The sequence below is a fragment of the Periplaneta americana genome, chromosome 16, assembly GCF_040183065.1.
Source record: "Periplaneta americana isolate PAMFEO1 chromosome 16, P.americana_PAMFEO1_priV1, whole genome shotgun sequence".
In the NCBI taxonomy this organism is placed as follows: domain Eukaryota; kingdom Metazoa; phylum Arthropoda; class Insecta; order Blattodea; family Blattidae; genus Periplaneta; species Periplaneta americana.
The window spans coordinates 163,276,635-163,288,960 of NC_091132.1; the positions used below are offsets into that span (position 1 = coordinate 163,276,635).

The 12,326-nt window shown below is 35.6% G+C and overlaps 2 protein-coding genes across 3 annotated transcripts in view; both read right to left on the bottom strand.

The window, feature by feature from the left end:
- The window catches only part of LOC138691711 (zinc finger protein 729-like), a 67,226-nt gene that overhangs the window by 13,691 nt on the left and 41,209 nt on the right, over positions 1-12,326 (bottom strand). The window lies entirely within an intron of this gene.
- On the bottom strand, positions 152-11,051 carry LOC138691717 (uncharacterized). The gene is made up of 5 exons (XM_069814011.1): positions 10,876-11,051; positions 6,146-6,237; positions 5,430-5,567; positions 3,377-3,514; positions 152-468 (listed from the first exon to the last, which is right to left on the bottom strand). The coding sequence occupies exons 2-5, from the start codon at positions 6,230-6,232 to the stop codon at positions 382-384; spliced, it is 450 nt and encodes a 149-aa protein (XP_069670112.1). The 5' UTR covers positions 6,233-6,237; positions 10,876-11,051; the 3' UTR covers positions 152-381.

Genomic DNA, 12,326 nt, shown 5'->3' on the forward strand with positions numbered 1-12,326 from the left:
AACTTCAAGTTAAGATATAGGGGGTAACATTATTGTCATCCACTTCTAAGGTTTGGAGACTGGAAATGGAAAAATGAGAACAAATCGGTTACAAAGAAGTTCATATGGATGGGTAGAGGGCGAGATACATAGACACACTATCACACAAACGTATACATAGACGAATAGATTGACACATAGAAAATGATGCAAAGAAACAGATAAGGAGAGACAGATAGACACAAAGCGAGACAATTTACAGGTGTACATTGCAATTCAGGATAATGAGTCCATCTGAACATCAATCATGTTGAAACTAATTAGAAATTCCTATTCTTCGTCATTATTATTTAAATAAAGCATTGAAACCAACAACGAATTAAAGGCCCTCACACACACTACTCACCCTTCGGTAAATACTTTATTCTCTTCTGCTGTTACTTGTAGTTCGACCTCATCCTGCTCTTTATTTATGTCACATGCCTCGTCCTGCAAAAGAGTTTGTGAAGAAAAACTATAGAAAAATAACAGCTGAAGGCTCACTGAATGGTAGCTTAAATGCAGCAGACTAATTTTTTAAATCCTACTTAATCCAGTAAACAATAAAAAAATTATTGGTGTAGAAGCAAGATGAATTTAACAAACACAAAAACAAAATATTATGGCATTTTGTGAAAAATGTCCCGTTTTAAGTAACAATTTTGTAAACTATAAGTCAATTGAAAGAGTAAATAAGAATGAAACTTGAATCGTATTCTGAGATGGTCATAAGTGAGGATTCAGGAAGATCTAGTTGAGAAGTGATCAAATTGTCACGGAAAAATTGGTGATGGAAATATTTGATAAGGTAGTTTGAGACTATTTCAGATATCTACGAAATTATAACAACCTTACGACTAAAGTAAATGAACGAAGGCTTGTAAAATTCTAAAACAATTTGAAAACGGAGGAAAAGTAATTTGCATACTGTAAACAAGAATGGAAGAAATTTCCTCAATTGTGAATATTCAGGTGACAATGCCAAGCATAACTATGTTCATATACTTCTCTTACGCCTTTGATATTTTTATTTCTTCCAGAATCCAGATCCATGTTATTGATCCCAATGCTTTCTATTCGTTTAAGGTGGGAGTTTGAACTCGATGAAACGATTAAATAGTTCTCACCAAGTAACAGTGTGAGGTTGCTACTGAAGAGTGGAGGGGAATGGCAAGGGAACTCTGAAGCTAAATTTGGGTGTTCCTGTTACATCTCCCAACTGTGTAAGCACCGTAAAAATCGCTTCATAGGTAATTGCGATTTTGTCAGAGTGTGATTTTTGTGTTCAAATCATTCTTGGCGATTGTGGGGAGGTAACCACCCCTATCTGTGGATTTCCAATTCGCCTAGAACTCAATATCACTGTAATCAACAAATCTCTGAATAAACCAAAAGGAGTGCCCAGCTTTTAATAAGGAGAAAGATCTTTATCACTCCTCAGAAAACTGAATTGATATGCCAGTGCCTTGCTTTATGTGAACAACAGTGAATAGCTCAGCGTGCAAACAGAAGAAAAGACACGCTCTCAACTGTCATCGCCATATGAGGGCATGCACATTCGTTCAAGAATATTTGCGAATGATTAAAGGTACGGTCACACATCGCTACTTCTGCAGCGCTGCAGTACAAAAAACAGCTCAACCCTTGTACTGCGACGTGTGAACAACAGTGGAACCCGAAAAGTAGTGGCTGCCGAACCTGCTGCTCGCTACTTTTCCATGCTGCGCGCAGCTTAAATGTAGCGAAGTGTGACCAGGGGTCTCAGGGTTGCAGCCGCAGCATTTTTGATATCGATTTTGTTGAAACTTTTGCTGCAGTTGCAACCAGTGTTACCACCCAAATGTGCCAATGATACTTTTATTGTTTGGATATATTTTAATGTTAAATGTGATGAAAATAAATTATTTGTAACAGTTATTAAATACACAACACAGTATGAGCATAACTGCTGACGATATAATTCATTTTTTTAATTTTCCGCAGCGCAGTTCCAAACAGGAGGGTTGCCAACATTGATTTCGTGAATATATAGTTGGTTATCATTTAAGTATATAGGCGTTTTTAAAAGATTTATAGTAAAAATAATGCCAATTTCTGAATACTAGACACGACAGAAAAGCAAATAATAGATAAGGAAGCTTTCACATGAGTTTATTAATAATGCGAACATAACCACAAAATGTATAGTGAGAAGTCAACATGGAGATGGGAACCTGCAGCATTACTGCGGCTGCAAAAGTAGCGCCATGCGTGTGAACAGACTCGCAACCTCCAGTTGCAACTTTTGCAGCACTCGGATTGCGCAGCACGAAAAGTAGCGTGCAGCGTGCTACTTTTGGCTTACATGTGAACATGGCACGCAACTTTTGCAGCTGCAGTACAAAAGTTGCGCTGCAAAAGTAGCGACGTGTGATCGTACCTTAAGAGAAGCATTCATTGAAGAATATAGCGGCAACATAGCTTCACTAACAAAGAGTTACGGACGTCAACTTTTGAGTTGAAACAATATTAACCCAGATAAGACTGACGTCCTACATATAGGACACCGGACGTTTCACACAAATATGATAGTAACATTGACTATGACAGACTAAATATAAGAAAAAAAAATTGGAGGCAATTTATAACACTTAAGGATTATGGTATCATGATTGCCGACTATGAAAATCTTACACAGCAATGTTAAAAAAATAAAACATCCGGGTCCTATATATAGGACGTCAGTCTTATCTGGGTTAATTAATCTCATTTGTGTTGACCTACAACAGAAGCATGTGACTTGCAACTGTCTGAACACTGTAGCTGTCATTTATACGTACAACAGTCGCTACAGCTGTGAGTCCCATATAGGGCAGAGATGGTGGTATGTCGGAGGTGTGATTTTGGAACTCTAGAATCCAGTGACAAACCTAGCACATAGACGAATATACAAGACTTCAAAGCACACACCAACAATACTCTGAAGTAGTCATCGTGAAATATGGCGTTCATGCAGATTTGCCAGGTATTGACGTCCCTAGAAACAGGTGTCTATGATGTGGATTTCAACTATCGAAAGAATTTAAAACGAAAAATTACAAGAAACTTAAATAAGTGTATTCCCTACACCAGGCACAAAACAAAAGTCAAATACCGAGTAACTGGACTGTCAATTAAATTAGATGTAGATATATTAAGAATTCAAGACTGATATGATTTAGTAAACCTTCAGCATCAGTCTGTGGAAGAAAAATTGAGTGGAAAAAATTCATGAAGGAATACAGGACAAAGATTTGGACAGCATGAGCGCTAAAATCGTTTTCGTAGCATCCATCTGCCAGTAAAATACCAACTAATACACTTTATAAATTGCACTTACCTCCGGCTCACTTTTCTTGACGGGAAAGTCAATCGGCACATGAGATTCCTCAAATGTCATCTCTGATTTCAGATCAGAGCTCTGATCGACATATTCCGTCTTTATATCTGTCATGTCCAGATCTAATATATTTGCTTCCTGCAAAATATACAACATAATAATAATGTCATATAACATAAGTGTCTCACGAAATCCACTGACGGTTATCAAAGTGTGTCCACTCTATTACTAATCCTGATGTCAAGAATTTCACGTGTACCCAGTCCAGTGTGAGTAGTGAAATAATTTTTATGAAAAGTTCGAAGGAACCAATGAAAAGTCGCTATAGTCTGATCAATAAGTTGGATGACGTAAGAGGCTTATATGACGTCATGTATATCTACATATTATTTTGCAAGTACGAAAAATTGTTATAAAATTTTGATAATCTAACTTACCTCAAAGTTGTTGTTCTGTGTTGGTGCAGGTTCCAGCTGTAAATCGTGTATGTCCATAGTCCAGGTATGCTTTACTAATAATATTTATAAATTTCATAAGGATTTGATGAGCTTCTGTTGTTCCGTTTGCACTATACGAAGGGCGGTATAGCAACTCAATTATACAGCACATTGATCGGAGGTTTCTATTGTTTTATCTAGTAACCTAATAATGTTTCTTCGATGCTTCGATTTACACTACTTTCGCTATGTATCTCGACAGCTTTACATAATTACGGAAGTTAAAGTGCTTTCGCGATGCACTAGTCATCGTAGGATTATTAGAAAACTAAAGCCTTTAGTCTAAAAGGAGTAGTGTAGTGAATTGATTTATTACACGTAAATAAGACTATTGATAGTAGATAAGTGGACTAACGCCATCTTTTGAACATTTAGCATATTAATTTACTGTTCCGTATAATAAAAGTTAATTAATTTGTAATTTATTAGCGAGGTTACTTGTCATTAGGCTAATAGTAAACCAATGAATTCAATTGTTATTTAACAATCAAATTATAGATTTAATGAATTTGAGAGTATTTCGCGTTAATTGTGTCTAAGTATTAATTTTTAAGAGTTTTTCTTGAACGAATTCGTAACATAATGCCTATGACGGTGGGCCACTGAACAAAAGGTTGTAGGATCAAATCCCGGGGTATTCAAAGGTGAGAGATGTATTCCAATTTAAGATGGAGAACTTTTTTATAATAAGGTAGATAATAATTATAATAATAATACTACTACTACTAATAATAATAATGATTTAGGGTGTGAAATAGAGAAGAATATGTGAGGAAGAGTGGATAGTGAAATGATGTTGAGCGGAAGAGAAATAAGTGGTGGTAGAAGAGGTTTCGGGGTGTGAGCCCCTGATTTCATTCATGTTTCCAAGGATTATTATCGTGCGTGACGTCATACGTTGCGTCATCGATCTCCAATTCGTCTGGAAGAATAGCAACTAAGTCCAGGATATTACTGAAAAAACTCGTCTAGAAATATTTCAGTGTTGACAATGACTCCGTTCGTTTATTCAAGTGTTGGGCGTGAACACACAGTTAATTCTTCCTCCCCATGTGAGTAAGTGAGAGGAAGCTACATACTGCAGAATGGAGGAAGATGAAAAAAGGAACACTGAAGTAGTCTTTGTGATATAACATTATTGCGTAGCTGCAAACAAATGGTACCAGGAAATAAGAATAAAATAAGTTTGGGTAAAAAGCAATTTAAAAAGAAGAAATGGAAAGAAAAAAAGAAAAATAAAATTAAGATCATTTGCTAAAGCAGGTCAAAGTGGCCCACATTAAATGCTGGACTGCCAATTAAATTAAAAGCAGACATGTTAAAAATAATAAATAGTGGGATGAAATCATCATGTATATCATTTTGTAAATGTTCAGTTTTTCATTTTCTACGATAAAAAAGAGGTGGAAAAGAATAACGAAAAATGTAGGATGAAGAAATGGACAGCATGAAAGAAAGCATCAACCATATCCCCTGGTCACCTGAATGTAGCAGCCACATCAGCCAGTGAAGAACAGAGAGAACCAGCGATCAACACACTTCATAAACCCACTCACCTCGATATCCCTTTTGGCGAAAGAAATGTGAACTGGCACATCAGTTTTATCAAATGTCATCTTAGAATTTACTTCATTGCTGTGGTCCATACATTCTGTCTTTATTGCAATAACTTGGACATCTAATAGATTTCCTTCCTGCAACACACAAAACATAATAATCATGAAATGTACCGTATGTATTTGTTCACGATAAACCAGCGACCATATTTAATGGCTCTCCACTGTATTATTAAATCCTGATGTCAACGAAAGCACGTGTACACACATCAGAGTCAGTTGTGATATAATTTGTACGGAAAGCATGGTAACGCAGTGTATAAAAGAATAGCTGTATATTATTAGATTCTTTTGTTCAAGTACAATATTTAGTGATAACACTTTAACAAATGCATAATACCGCAGCACACTCAGAATCGTTCTGATGAGTCTGAGAAACTACAAGTGGCGAAGTTTGGTTCCAAAGAAAAGCTATAGTGTCAGGGAAGAATATTACGATAACCATAAGATACCCCTGCACTGGTCAGATCATAGTGCACCATCAATGAGATATGAGGAAGTTAAATCAGTATTCAGCTGATCAGCATCGTCCCTGTGTGACCTCTCGCGCGCATTGATTGCAGGATGCTTTTTCCGCCCTCAGTATATGCTATATTGTTATAAACGACATATTTAGAAAATAAATAGCAAGTAGTAGTCACTGTCATGTGGGATACCTGAAGTTTCTTCTCTTCTATATCTGTGTTATTTCTTCCTTCGAATGCTAGAGTGTCGATCTTACTTTCCATCTTGATTACGTCCATCACAGCTGAAAAAGAAAAAAGAAAAGGAAACTTCAATTGACAAGGAATATGTCACCCATTTGAATATACTTACTAGTAGCTGGAATAATAATGCAACATATTCATAGCATACAGAAACAAACGAGCATTTGATTATAGAGCTGTTAAGAAGCATTTACACGTTCAAATTACTATGCTTGCACCGTTGCTTACGAGATTATATACAATATATATTTGCATAATTTCGTAAGCAACGGCTTGTACGCATGTAATTTGGGGAGAATATTGAAAGAAACAAGTTGGAAACGCAGGTTCAATTGAGATGCATATTCAGCTACACGGTGGGCTGAGTTGAACGTCATCTTCATTTCGTGTGTGTGTGTGTGTGTGTGTGTGTGTGTGTGTGTGTGTGTGTGTATATATATATATATATATTAATATAATATACCTTGGTTTGATATTGAATATTGTTAAGATCCACGATTCAGTCGCCGTTTTTCCAGACCAATAGAAGATAGATGCCACGGTATATGGCATCATGTATAATGGCAATACTTGAAAACATGAATTTAGTCAGCGGCTGCCGCCCCAACACCCCCACTGCCTCACATTTCTTTCTCTTATCTTATACCATTTCACTGCTCTCCCTCCTTCACATATTTTCATGATTAAATTGGAATACCTATTTAACTATAAATATTCCAGGATTCAACCATAGGACCTTTCATTTAGTGAACCACTATCATAGCCATTATGCTACGAATTCGTTGATGAACAAACTCTTAAGAATTATAGCATAATTACGAAAAATTAATATCAAATGCTTCCGAAGTTATTAAACATATGACTATTATTATACCACAAAACTGAATTCATTAGTTTGCCATTAAATGTATTACAGTAAATAAGGCAAATTGATCACGAATCAATTAACCCTTAAGCACTGGCTTTGAGTGTTTTTTCTTTCCTCTGTTTTCTTTGCTGGAAGGTAATATGAAGAGTGCCGGTGGTGTGTAATTTCTTCTATTGTTGAAATTTTGAAACTGTTTGGCTGCAGTCATTGCTGAGTTTATCATTTAGCGCCAACAGCTGTTTATATGTGATTTGACCTGACGCGAGTGTGTGCATTCTTCTAAAAGACAGGAAGATTTTGTGAATAACTGAGGAGATTTCTTTATTTATGCGTAAGTATTATTTGATGTAAGCTTTATATTATATTCTTCACATTTTCCGCGTTCATTTCAGCTGTATATGCAGCTCATTTTATTATTATTTCCAAAGAATGTCAAAGAAAGTAGTAACAGACGAAGAAATTGCAGAGAAGTCGAAGTCGAGGGAATTACTAGTAACAGACGAAGAAATTGCAAGGGAGTTGAATACGATTCTCAGTAATGCACTAATGATAATGACGATGGTGAATCTGTGGGGGAACTTTCTGAGCTTGACGATATCATAGATGAAGACACAGGTTCGTCCAAAAAAACAGAAATTGTGACGTTTTATAACTGTACCAAGGGTGAAGTTGATTCATATGTAGCAACTATAGTGTTGGACGTAGAACAAGAAGGTGGCCACTGGCAGTGTTCTTCCATTTCATATATGTTTCAGCACTCAACTCATATGTTGTTTATTATAAGATGAATACCAGAGAGAAGATACAAAGAAGAATATTTCGGAAGAACCTGGCTAAAGAACTTCTTATGGAAAACGTTGTCAGGAGAATGAGTAATCCTCATGTATCACGCAGACTCAGAGCAAGAATAGAAATATTCCTAATGGAGAGAGGCGTTGAAGTGCCACCGAAAGAACAACAAAATCAAGAAACAAGAAATGGTCCAGCATCTCAGAAAGGGAAGAGATATCATATCTGCCCTAGCACAAATAATATGCATTCAACACGATGTGCTGCTTGTTTGGGACACGTATGCAAAATTCATTGCAAAGTTGTTTGCACAATATGTGGAGAATAAGCCAAGAAATGAAGCACTGTTTTGTTTTACAATGTCTGATTGAAGACTGAAGTGAGCAGTGCTTATTGGTTTGTAGTGACATCTTAGGAATCGATGAACCCCTTTGAAGGGCATTCACTGCAGTAGCCTTTAGGTACAATGATTTTTTATTACAAACCCAGTCAACATTTTTCAAGAATGTTTCCAATCTAGGATAATAGTAGGAGTTTGTGTATTCCTCCAGAAGAGGACTGTAATAGTCTTTAGGTACCATTATTATGAACCTAAATTAAAATTTTTCAATCACACCTCGTAAAGAAACAGTATGGTTATAAGATTTCAATGTCAGGTTTTCACTTTTCTTTAGTTGAAATTGCATTGTATTTGATTATGTTCAATATAAATAATATACAGTTCAGAATAAAAATATTTACTTCAGTTTAAACATTTTATTTTCCCCATAATTTTGCCATGAATCCACGTCCACATCTTAGTTTGTGTCAATGGGTCAAATTGACCCGACGCGAGTGTTTATGTAACTTTCTACCAGGCGAGTACTTAAGGGTTAACTTTATATTGCACAGGGAACCCAAATGATATGACTGCTTTACTACACTTATCCTCCATCAATTGTGTTACTATACGTATATGAAATCGAATCACTACTCTACTTCATTTAGTATTCTATTAATCTTATTTAGGTATGTTTGACTGTCACATTTTTATTAAGATATTTCGTCGAACTTGTAATGTAATGTGCGGACATACGTGACTTCATATAGGCCTACTACATCACCCACCTTATTTTTCGGGAAAACAGCGACTCTTCCTTGGATTGTACCACTACCATCTAAGATGGAGGTAATTGTACCCTATCTAATACTTAGCCCTACTTGATTCTCAAATTTGTCATTGAACAAACCATATGCTCTTGTATTTGCGATTATCTTCCATAAAGCTAATCGCACTTGCAGACATTTTCAGTTTAAGAGGTCCAACATCATCAAAGAAAAGAATTTTCAGTTTATTCTCGGCCATCTAAAACAATCAGCTGCTCGTTACAAGCTTGTATTGAACAAAATACGCACAGGATACCCACCGGCGTTGCTAGCTTTCAATTGCCGCATGCGCTGTCATCTTTACTCGAAAAAAGTAGGCACATCGTTCACTCTTACATTCGTTATTTGAATTCTTAAAGAGGAATGCAAAGTTGATGTGTGTAGATGCACTTTTACAGTATTTGCATTGTGTAGTATACTGGTCTGTGGTATTTGCCACATAAAGCCGGAGAAATGAAAACTGAATTTGTGTGAGACACATTAACCGCCAACATATGTTGTACTAACAATTCAACGATAATGCAAAACAATAATCAGTATAGCACAAAAGTTTGAAATGTGAATAAGGGTCGAATTCATAGTCGTCACTTATAAAATGAGGAAACACTTAAGTAATGAGCATTTCCTTAGCACTTAATTCAGATCGTATTGCAGAGATGCTACTCATTCATATGCCCTGAGCATTCCCTTGACATCGAAAGAAATATGGCAACATGGCTAGACGTGAGCGCTTTCCTACATTCAATTGTTTTCCAGCGCCTTCAAATTGTTAAATCGGCACTGTCATACACAAATACAGAAGTAAATATTATAGAGCAAAAAATTATACCAGATGTCCAGAAAGCATTTTAAAAAAAAGAAAGAAGTGAGCATGATAACTAGTTATGAAATATAGAGATATCGACGAAAGTAAAAAAAAAAAAATTGATAATTGTTCTCTCCAAAAGAAGAAACTGACATGGAACAAAATTGCAGTTGAGTGTAATGCAAACTCCGGAAATATTCCTGTAAGTAAATCATTTTCATTTATTTTTCAGTTATTTTTATGCTAAACAAAGTGGAAATGATATAATTACGCAAATTTTAACAGCTTATTCTTTGGGTAGAATACAAACAAAATTGCAAATAACACTTTGTTGGGACGTGAAAACTTTTCCAAAAAAATTGCCACTTAAATTTACCTGAAATGCTGCTGTATCATAAAATCTCAAAGCAACCAGTACCTTCAGCAGTGACGAAATCGGTAAGCCTCGTGGTTGTATTGTGAATTTAAATGAGAGACACCAGAATATCCACAACAGTGTTCTTGTCGAAATGGCATCTCCTCTTAAATTGTTGATCATTATACATCTCTAAAGGGATTTCCATATCTCTGATATATCTTTTGCTTGCCGAAACTCATTTTCATTTTAATTACAGAACTCAATAAATTAAATTACATCGTAATCATCATCTATTGTATACCGCATCAGCTGATTACAATGCATATGAGGGAACACTTGAGTAAACTGACAAGCTACCTTATTTCAAGAAGTGTTCACTTCAGTTGGATTTATGAATTGGAAATTATTATAAGCAACTGCTTAAGTGTTTCCTTTCGATAAGTGTTGACTATGAATTCGGCCCTAAGTCTTCCTGTTGTTCAATTTTTACATACAAGTGTAAATTGAGGAGACATAAGTTATATGCGTTGCTTACGTAAGCAACGGTTATATGCCATAATGAGCAGATGGGTTCCAGTGAAAGTACGAAAAATGTGTGAATGCTTTTTTAATTAAAATGTACAAGCTTGTTTCACTCGAACTCCATTTGTCAAGATCAGATCATATAACATACACTCATATAGAATGCAATAAATATTTAACAATATACTTACCTGTATGAAATATAACGTAGTTATTACCCTTCTGCAGATATCAGCCTGCATAGTTGCAACTTTATTTTTATCGCCTGTACAGGATGAGGTGATCAAGGGAGTCGTGACAGCAGATGTGTTGGAGATAGACAGACACTTCTAATTCATTCTTCCACACAACTGACAATTTTCCCACAATCTAAATACAGTAAACAAACGAGTTAGAAGACAGATTATAAAGTGCCCACGTTGTCTTGTAGAGCGAGCGCTCTTAGCGTTGCGGGAGACATGGAAGATGGGTTTCGTTGTGTAAATTCGTCTGCATACAACTTGTGCATATGGAATGGGCGCTACGGATATAAAAAAAAATGTATCTTATGTGTGCTCCTTATAACTGCAATAGCAGAAGAAAAAGGGCAAATGATATACAATATTTCCGGGAAATTTTATAAAGTTACGGCCATAGTTGTTAATAAACAGCACTTTTTTTCGTGCGTATTTGTGTAACAATGCCGGGTATACTATACTGTCTTTTCTTTCTGATAAAAGAAAAAAAAAAGTAACTGGAGAAGTAGTGGTTAATAAATAAGCAACAAAAAAACTATCCTTAAGCAATCTGTAATAATCTTATATTCAACTTTATCAAAACAGAGAGAATTATGATCAGATACAGTATATCAGTTCATTGGTCCAATATTAACGAATAAAATAAATCTCCTACAAAATTTCCTACTGATTTCAACATTTATGGGGAAATAACACAATTTAATAATTCAAAAAAATTAACGCAAGAGAGGAAACGCTACAGTAACGGGAAGCAGATGAATCATTCTCTATGAAAATTTGACTTTACCACACGTTCATTAAATATATCTGTAAACAGAGGACTGCATTCGCAGAGTATATTCACATGAAAGTGCAGTCGTATATTTTGAGTTCATATGAAATAATTGAAAATCTGAGATGTTTGTTCCATATAGCAGAATATATGGCTGACCACTACCCAAATTTGTATTTCGCCAAGATATGTTTAATATTATAGATTAGGAAGCCATAATGTTGACGATATGATAAAATAAATGATCAAAATATGTGCCCTTGCTCTTCATGTTAATGTCGATTATCCCCCTTATACTTATTTTCTTTCAGGGAATTACCTTTATGTGAATTACGTGTTTTGTCATACAGACAGTGATATGAATGGAGAACGATTAATGATTCGTCAAACGACACCATTTTATTTTGTTCTTCGAGAATTCTCCGACACTGGTACTGCTCTTGCTTCATCGCTAATGTCAACGCAAAGAAAACACCTTGAGTTTGCTGGCTTCTATGTTAATATTGTGGTTCAGGTTTAAAACGTTTACGAAAGTCATTGCGAACGCTTACATTAAATAACCTGACGGTTACTTTTCATTGTGAATGTCTATTTTGAGGTTAGAGTTTTCCGGGCTAATAGGCAGTTATCTACT

Excerpts from the sequence above, each read along its gene's own strand:
- LOC138691717 (XM_069814011.1), bottom strand. The coding sequence starts at position 6,232 with ATGGACGTAATCAAGATGGAAAGTAAGATCGACACTCTAGCATTCGAA. Across the intron at positions 3,515-5,429 it reads TCGCCAAAAGGGATATCGAG|GAAGCAAATATATTAGATCT; the intron begins GTGAGTGGGTTT and ends TATATTTTGCAG. Across the intron at positions 469-3,376 it reads TCAAGAAAAGTGAGCCGGAG|GACGAGGCATGTGACATAAA; the intron begins GTAAGTGCAATT and ends ACTCTTTTGCAG.